Raw genomic sequence first — 9,839 nt, 5'->3', positions numbered from 1 at the left:
TGTTTCAGGTGATTGTAAAGATACTCTCAGACTATAGCAGTTTGGGGCTGATTTAAATCTGGCCTGGGACCTTGGTTGGTACCTATGTTCAGCCCAGATTATCTCGTAATGTGAGAGGTTAACAGATTCAATATTAAACCTCCCAAATTGCTTGCAGGCTTATCTGGGCCACCCCGATAATATCAAACATGTTTGACATTTAGGAGTTAAAACCTGAATGATTACTAATTACTTACAAGTACTGATTATGTCTCTACTTTCACAACAGCCAATGAAAGAGAAAGACCTAGGACACAGAAGTAAATGAAAGTACTTTGACTACAACCTACTGCACTGCTGTCCTGGACAGCTTAGATGGAGATAACTGATAGCTGGGACAGACAACAATTCAGTGGCAAGAGAACCGAAACAGTAAGCAGGAAAATTTAAACAATGAGCAGAAAGATGTTGAAACGCTCTGAGGAAAACTACATTACCAGATGTTTTCTGTGGGTACATCACTACAAGAAACCCTTTTCAAATTACATGTGATCATATCATTTATTGCTAATATAAAAAATGTTAAGCAAAACAGCTTTTAGAAAATGAAATCTTCACACACCCTCAACTCCACTGTTTTCTTATTGTTGACAATATGAAAAACATGTAATTATAATGGCCTCCCACTATAGCTCCTCTCATTGCAGATTAATCAGTTTGCCTGTGTTTTATAGTGTAGTAGCTGGTATCAAACAAACAAACAAACAAACAAACAAACAAACAAACAAACAAACAAACAAACAAACAAACAAACAAACAAACAAAGCCTCTTAAGATTTTGAACTCTACCACAAGGGCAGGAAACAGATGGCAATTCAAGCTCTTTCCATCACTCAGTCCTCTGTTCACTGTCAGAAGTGAATTCAAAACCTATTGGCAGAAACAGCACTCATAGCTAATCTAATTCAGAGTTTGGGGAATTGGTCAGGAAACATGATGGAGAGAGATGAAGGACAAGATGTGAAACAGCTCCTACCTCATTTGTTGATGGCACACAAACATTTGCAGTGGCCAACAGAACTTCGATTTCTGTTCAAGTACAACCAGAAATCAGTTTTGAATGAACACCATTACCAACCAGTATTTTCGTGTCTGTTCAAACATTTTGCTCTAAAATGCAATTGAATACAGATGGCTCTTTTATCTTCTTTTTTTTTCCTTCATCAGATAGCGAGTCTACTGTGACCACTTCAGCAGGATGTCAACTTACAACTGTTCCTTTGATCTAATGGCTGAGAAAGGTGGGTGGCTGTGTCCAGAAAAGTGTACCAATCTGACCTCTGGCATGAATGGCAGCCTCATTGATCTGGATGATGCATGTTTAACAGAGGAAGAGTACCTGGAAAAATATCTGGGTCCTCATCGATCACCTGTGTTCCTCCCTGTCTGTCTCATCTACCTGATCATCTTTATGGTAGGCGTGGTGGGGAATGTGCTAACGTGTACTGTCATTGCACGCAACAAAGTGATGTGGACGCCAACGAACTACTACCTGTTCAGCCTTGCAGTGTCAGACCTGCTGGTGCTGCTGCTCGGCATGCCACTGGAGCTGTATGAGCTGTGGCAGAACTACCCCTTTCTCCTCGGGAAGGGTGGCTGCTACTTTAAAATCTTCCTATTCGAGACGGTATGCTTGGCATCCATCCTCAACGTGACGGCACTGAGCGTGGAGCGATACATTGCTGTGGTGCACCCACTGCGAGCAAAGTATGTTGTAACACGCACCCATGCCAAACGGGTCATTCTCACGGTGTGGGGTGTGTCAGTGTTGTGTGCTGTCCCCAACACAAGTCTGCATGGGATTGCCAACCTTCACGGTCGCACCACCAGCCCCTTTGGGAATGTAAAAGTGGAGATTCCTGATTCGGCAATCTGTACACTGGTGAAACCACGCTGGATGTACAACTTGACCATCCAGGTGACCACTTTGCTATTTTTCATTGTGCCAATGCTCACCATCAGTGCTCTCTACATGCTGATCGGGCTGCAACTGAAGCGTGAGAAGATGCATCAGGAACTGGAGTCGAAGTCAGGGCAGGACAGCTTCTGTAACATCCGTAAGGAGCAGCAGAAGGCACGTCGCCGGCAGGTCACTAAAATGTTGTGTGAGTATCAAACTCTCCTGGGCTGTCAAAGCCATGGCCTTTTCTTCCTTTTCTTTACAAACAATCTTTTTTTCTTTTACCAATATTTGAGAGTTTTTAAAGATCAGATGAGCAACTTTCATAGTAAGAAAATGGGTGCCATCCTGCAAAATATCCCCACCAGTGCTCCCATAGTGCTCCTTATGAGAGATTTTCCACTCCTTATGAATGTGTTAAGAAAGTTGGCTGAGAGCATGTGTGTGTGAAACTTCCTCTGGATGAGAAAGTCATAGTGAACAGTTTTAATAGTTCATTAATAGAAATTAAAAGTCATTTATCAAGCACAAATGGCAAAAACTCTCATCTAGGGTTGGTCAGCCGGTATTACTGGTATTTGGTCAGTCGGTATTCGGTATAACCAGCTGATTAAAATTCACACTTTAGGGTTTTGAGGGAGACACCAATCGCTGTTATGGTTTCCCGCCACAAGGTAGCTGCAGTATGCTTCAACTGTGATTTTCCACTTTATGTTAAACTAATTTTTAACATGTTATGTTGTGGTTGCATAGAAGTGGTAGGCTTTAAGGAGGGTCCTGCGTGGGCAGCAGCAACAGTGGGGGGCAATGAACGCAACGCCAAGTTTATCAATGCACTGGTTAGCGAATGGTCATTTGAACATCTTTCTGTTTCACAGACAAAACATATAACAAAATCACATTGGGCTCCGAATCATTAGTTGCAACCCTACATAATTTAACTTTGGTATCGAAAGGAGTGGAAACTCAAAATCAGAAGCCAGTTACGCCTAACATCTGTTGTCTATTTAATGTATAAAAATGTAAAACGCATCATCATTTTACTGTTTTACTCCAGAAAGAACATAACAATCTGCACCCAGCTGTATGATTTGAAATAAACAAAAAGTTAAATGTGAACATTTTCTAGATTTGTTTCTTTGGAACTGTGTCTAATATGTTGATTAAAAAAAAAAAATCTTATTGATGCTTATAAACATAAATAAATATTGATGATTTGATAATTAAAGGTGGCATTCACCATGGAGATATTATTAGACAATTTCCTCCATCTTAAACACAGGCACATTCAGATCTAACAGGGTTTGTCACACTCTGTCACATAAGCTTAATGATGTAGCCCATGTGTGCTTTTGCATAGCTCAGAGGTTAAAGTGAAAGCAGAGGTAGACATGTCTTTCATGGTGCATAAGAATTAGTTGTATGCAGGTATTAATCTTTATCCTTATATTAATATAATGCTATGACATTGATTAGCATGCGCTAAGATTCTGGGCTGCACAGGCAAAGGTGCTGAGAGTCGTTCCTCTGAACAGCTTACGAGTAAACATAAAAGAAAAAAGAACAGAACAATAAGTCATGTACCGTATGTACAGTACAGCCTTGAAATAATTAAATCCCCCGCATGGATTTGTGATCCTTTCATTGCAAGAATTAATGTTGAATATTCAAAATAGTGCCACAAAAATGGCCAAGTTGTTAGAGTACTTATATTTTTAAAGAGTTACTGCCATTTTACAAATGTATTATTCTAATTCATGGCTGTAACAGGCTTTGTTCAAATAAAAAACCTTGGCTTTGACAGACTAACTTTCTTGGACATGTAAATGCACTAACACCAGCTTGTTAGGGACAATTACTGAAATTGGCATTCATCCCTAACAAGCTGCACCAATCAAGATCTTACAGTGAGCAATTTCTAACCTTACAGTCAAACTGAAACTTAATCGCTTATGTGGAATGGTGAAAGAGCTTGAAAGTTGTACATGGCTTTCATTGCAATCTTGCACAAAAACTGAAAATTCAGAAAAGTAAATTCAGCCATCTCTAGGCACATTATTTCCATTCAAGAACAGGTGAGAGAATAGTGTTTCCCTCAAGTAAAATGCACAGTTAACTTTCAAACCACAATGAGAGAGGTGAAAAAGTAGGCTGGTATTTTTAAAAGTCTCCCCCTTCAATCTTTATGCATACTCTCTATTCTGCTTTTAGTCTCTGGTGCTGTGTGTGTCATAACCAACACTCAAGCTCTTTTATGAGGACCACTCAAAAACCAGGACAGTGTTAAGGATGAGTACTGGGATCCATACAATACGGATACAAGGACTTCAAAGAAGCATTTTCCAATTATGAGTCTAAAACTGTATTTAACACTGATGTACGGAGCTAAATCAAAGGCTATGGGCCCAAACAGAACACCAATTAGACCAAAACATCTAGTTCAGCGTTCACATTAATAAATAAAATTAGTACATCTTAAGACAACAGAAAATACCCTGTTAAAATCAAAATTTTTAACATCTCAATGGTCCAAACAGGCATTTGAACCATTAAGGCTTTCATGTTCTTTGGCTCTTTCAACATAGTGTGGCGTTGCGCAGCACTGACTCACAGGTGGATTAGAAATTTGGTCTGATTTTTTTCTGCCACGGCAGAACATCACCACATTCTGTGACGCTAAAACCTCGAGGGTGGTTGCCGTTTTCGGAGTCATGCGCTGCTGTTGCTTTCTTCCAAGTGCACCAACTGGGAACCACATCATGTTCCTCCTCAGCGTCCATGTCGGTCACTACTATTTGCTGAAAGCCGGGGTAGTCTCGTGACCATACCTGCGGCTGCCCACAGCGTGTGGATGTGGCGTCAATTACTCCACATTGGTTTACATTAAACATGACATTAAATCGCAAATCGCAGTCTTTTATGCGGTTACGTAATCGCACAGCATGACATCGCGATTGCGATTAGATTAATCGTGCAGCACTAGTAGCGGCCATTTTTAAATGCATAAAGACATGTACATGTTAATGGGGTATTTTCTGTAATCTTAAGATGTACAAATTTGATGTATTAATGCGAGATGAAACATTTCAGAATTTGAAGCCGAACTAGATGCTTTGGTTTAATTGGCACTCTGTACACCCAGGACAGACTCTCTGCATCAGTGACACATAGCCCTCAGAGGGACAATTTAATTGAGAACAGAGAGAGCATGTTTGCGACATCAATCATCGTCCTGCTATTAAAATCCCCTCCAACTGCTTCTCTCATTGTCTTTTTCTCCTTCTTGCTGTTTTTCCAGTTGTTTTAGTGGTGGTTTTTGGGATCTGCTGGGCCCCGTTTCACACTGACCGTCTAATGTGGAGTTTCATCAGTGACTGGACTGACAACCATCTAGAAATCTTTGAGTATGTGCACATCATCTCTGGAGTGTTTTTCTACCTCAGCTCAGCAGTCAACCCAATCCTGTACAACCTCATGTCCACACGCTTTAGAGAAATGTTCAAGGAGGTCATGTGCCATAGGCCACACCACATCACTCCCAGAAAACACTCGCTCAGTGTCACGCGAGTGACGCTTCGCAGCATTTTGAGTGATGCGCCACTCAGCAACGGAGCCACTGTTGTTGAAGCCGAGGCAGAAGACTGTGAAGTGAGGGTGAAAGATGAGACCATTTTTTCAACTTAAGTGGTTTGTCAAGGGGGATATATTGTTGGTAGGGTGGTATGCTGTTTGGAAACACTGTCCTGTGCTGAGTCACTGTATCCATTAGCTCTCATCAACATCCACTTTAAACAGGTGCATCAGCTAAATACCTGAAATAGTCTGAGTGCAGGAACTGCAGGGAAAAAAAGCACACTCTTCTCCTGAAACTGTCGAACTGCAGTGTAAGTGTTACTGAAAAACTTTATCTGTAACTCAGCAAATCACACACTGAAGCTGAACTCCACACTTCTTGCAGTGGCACATTTCACTTTTCTGACCAGACATAAACACACACGCACAAGTCATAGGAGACAGTGCAGGAATGTACACTGGAATGCTCATTTCAGTTTGCGTGCATGAATGACAACTAATGTTCAATGTACAAAAGCCATTTAAATGAAAAGATATTTTTTGTAAGCACTTTCATTTCATTTGGGGAAATACTTTGTTTAAATGATGATGACACAGTTCACAACAATCTTTCTATTCATAAACTGAGACAAAATAATATGTGGAACTCAGTGGCAGGGTCTTAACTGAAACTGCATTAAATGAGAGGCCATGCAAAAACTTATTCAAAATAGTCTAAAAAAAAAAAAAAGCATGATGGATGGATGGATATAAGATGATGGAATACTGAATATCTTATTGCAATGGTCTGTCATGTAAGGAGTAATCTGCGCTATATGTAAAGTAATTATTTATATCAAATTATAAGTTCTGTATATAATCAAAAAGCTTGTCAGCCCGGTGTACTATTTATTGATGTTATTGATGTTCAAGTGTGTGTTAGTGATTAGCTTTTGATAGTTTAACAGTTCAGAAGTGTGATGTACTGTATGCTGCTATCCATAGCTATGACAAACAGCAGGAGTTGAGAACTGGTTGATTTTTTGTTTGTTTTTTGTTGATGTGAAAATATCTGTCACTGTCAAGTTCAAAAAATATATAGGCTTGTTTTTTTCCAGAAGCAATTTGTAAACTTGCATGAAAACAAATTCAGTAATTATTTTACCATTTGTCATACGTTGCTTTGTGTTTTCTATGATGTAGCAAAAAATGGTTTCAAATGCTTTCCAGTGATTATCAGGGCTTTCAAAAGGCACATGTGAGATACGTAAGCCAAAAACCCCCCCCAAAAAAACTACAAAAGAAAAAACGTTGACCAAAAACAAACGTTTTATCCCACTGGAAACATGAACACGCCCAACATTTTCACAACAATAGAGATAGATAGATAGATAGAATCAGGAGAATTCAAGTTTTCAAACAATGTATAATTTATAAAGGTTGTGTGAAGACTGAGTCCAGTACAGACTAAAACACACCAAAAGTTTCACTGCCAACGGCAAAGTGTCCCACAGGTAGGACGGCAAAGTGTCCCAAGGTTTAAAATGGATTTCAGGGTAATGTGAATGTCCACAGCACACTGCATGGCAGTTTGTCCTGTACTGGTCAGATTTCTTGCTCTGAACCAACATGTTGGACACAAGAGTCGGAGTCGGAACAAACAAATTACGGCACACGTAATATTTGAGGTCCCAAAAACAACAGGACAAAAAGTGGTCATTTAACAGATTTTCATATTCTGTCCCTTCAGTTTAACTGATGGTGCATTTTCCTTTACAATATGTGTCATCATCAACTCATGCTGGACTTCTAACAGTGTTTCAGCACTCCCGAATCACCTAAGTTGGTGGCTATGATTGTTACTGTAGCCCATAGAAAGGCAGAAGTTACAAAAAATAACATTTTAAAAGACTAGCATTTTCCTTGAAGACTTCTGTCTCACAACACAATATAACTGAATTCCATGACAATATAATGGGAAACATCCATCATACCAGGCTTTACTATTGAAAACCATTCATGCAGAAGGGTCAGAGGACCACTGAAGCCATTTCTCATGTGTGACATGTATTCATAGGTATTAACCAAAGATTCCCCTTCTTTAAGGGAAGAGCCACAACAGGAAAAGCTTTTGGAGACATTTAAAAATGATGAAATCTCTCAGAGCTGACAGCATCACCAGTGCAGGATAGCTTTAGCTGTTGTTAATACCCCAGCTGTACTTGGGGCAGAATGTAATGGGTTCACCTTTCTCCCTCTCTAGTGCACTTTCTGACCACATGCATACAGTATTACCATCATTAGCAGTATGTACTATTGGTCCAAAGAAGCTCTGGAACAACTGCAATTGCCATGTGTACCTCCTTCACAATATGCTGGGAAAGGGTTCATTCACCCATTCCCACACAGGTTTGCTCTTCTGTCGCGATTTTGTTGAATATACAAACCTGTGTGCAAGGTCGTCTCATGTGGTAAATCAAGTTTTCAATCTGAAAACTGAAACAAGAAATGCTCTGAATTCCATTTTTTATTGTGTATTCCAGCCATTATTGCAGCATAAGTACTTAATTTTTTAGCAAGTGCCATAAAAAACACCAAAAATGTTTTTTTTCTGCATCTAGTAAAAAAAAAAAAGTTTTGAAGAAGGATTGAGGATATTGTGACCTACCAGCCTGCTGCACAGCATGTTCGTATTTATGATAAATTACCTTTCTAGAACAAAAAAAAAAAAACCCACACAATTATCCACCACTAAGATTCATCAAAGAACTTCAGGTATGACACTGTTGTGCTAAAAGGCTCATAAAAGAGCCATAACGATAACTTCTCTGCTTGAGATCAAACTAAAAGCTGTAAAGTGCCATGTCTAATGGCCCTAAACCCGCCATGTTTTGTGCACTGTTGCCAAAGCAGTAGTGAAGAAAATCAGAGCCAAGAGGTTAAGAGGTTGATGATGAGCTACTGTACTGATGAGGGCACAAATGTCGAGTTCTTCTCTCACTATGGTGTCAATCCAGGTGAAGAACAGTGAACCACAAAGTAAAGCAGGAAACACAGACTACTCCAATCCCATTTCATAACATAAACTCAATAGAAATGCTCATGCTGCCTTTAATGTACTTTGTATTCACAGGCTCTGTTGAAGGCTGAAAAGCTGAAAAATACTTTGTACTAGGTGTGAGGCCATCAATAAACAATTACAGTCTTTTGCTGTTTAGCTGAGAGAAGTTAATATTTGTATGGAGATCCGATGCACAACAAGGACGGCATTCAGCGAGGAGGTATCATGCTATAAATCTCAAGTGTACTAAAGCTGTCCTGTCTCACCAAGGAAATTTATGAGAGCATTACACCTTTCGGTATACACAGTGATTACAGAATGAGCAATGAGGCTAATAAACTTGTACTAACAAAATAAAAAATTAAAGCTTTTCATGATGAAGCTGACCAATGTGAACATCTGATGGTTTCACATTCTAGTTGTAAGCTGCTCATCTATCGACCTCAGCTGTACACTCTCGAGACAAAGCACAAAACTACACTTACACTTACAGAACACATTCCTTCTTCTAATGAATATTTCAGTCAGGCTACTATTGCACAAGCTAAATGAAAAAAAAATCTACATGTAGGACATTTGCATGGCACGAATATCCATCTTGGAGGCATCATATGTTATCTTCTTGCCCTTGGTCAGAAGAATAATGAGGATGCTTCACTAGAGGCTGTGGTTTGGTGTGATTGCCTCAAGAGCTTGTCACGGCTTCAAATTACACCTTTTTGCTAAGTGAGAGGTTCAGCTTCCTCTCAATCACACGTCTATACCTTGAATATGAAATCACAGGGCAATGTGAGGTCGACATGAATAAGCCACTTAGAACAAGCATCTTGAAGATCAAAGGAAAAAATTATCTGACTGACAGAGCTCTCAGCTTCACTGCTGCTGGTTCTTTTTTTCTTTTTTTTTCATTTCTTCAAAAGTCTAGACTGAACTCAATAGCTCATATCCCACACAAGGTCAAGACAGTGGTATATTTTGGACTAAAAAAACAGCTTATTTGTGAGTAAATAATTTGCAAATAGAAAAGTAAAAAGTCTATTTTTTAAGGTTTTATGTCTCCACAACAAGTTTTTTTAATAGTACTTAATGGCACACAAATTGTGTTTACTATAGAAATGTAAGTGCTAAGTGAAATTGAAGGGCTCGACTCCAAATTGTAGGTCTGCCTGATTTGCCTCTAATTACAGTGGGAAAACTTTTTCAATTTATTGCTTTAATTTGCAAATTTCAGACTTCAATTCAAAGGAATGGTTCAACATTTTGGGAAATACACTTAATTGCTTTCTA

General features: G+C 39.3%; 1 protein-coding gene across 1 annotated transcript; it reads left to right on the top strand.

The window, feature by feature from the left end:
* The first annotated feature begins 1,237 nt into the window (after positions 1-1,237).
* Positions 1,238-5,623, top strand: nmur1a (neuromedin U receptor 1a). Its single transcript, XM_041040715.1, has 2 exons — positions 1,238-2,144; positions 5,238-5,623. Exons 1-2 carry the CDS (start codon positions 1,238-1,240, stop codon positions 5,621-5,623), a joined length of 1,293 nt encoding a protein of 430 aa, XP_040896649.1.
* Positions 5,624-9,839: the final 4,216 nt, after the last annotated feature.

This window comes from Toxotes jaculatrix, chromosome 6, assembly GCF_017976425.1.
Source record: "Toxotes jaculatrix isolate fToxJac2 chromosome 6, fToxJac2.pri, whole genome shotgun sequence".
NCBI classification, from domain to species: Eukaryota; Metazoa; Chordata; class Actinopteri; family Toxotidae; genus Toxotes; species Toxotes jaculatrix.
The sequence above is the reverse complement of the archived record's forward strand: the minus strand, read 5'-3'. Positions and strand labels throughout refer to the sequence as shown.

Excerpts from the sequence above, each read along its gene's own strand:
- nmur1a (XM_041040715.1), top strand. The coding sequence starts at position 1,238 with ATGTCAACTTACAACTGTTCCTTTGATCTAATGGCTGAGAAAGGTGGG. Across the intron at positions 2,145-5,237 it reads GCAGGTCACTAAAATGTTGT|TTGTTTTAGTGGTGGTTTTT; the intron begins GTGAGTATCAAA and ends CTGTTTTTCCAG.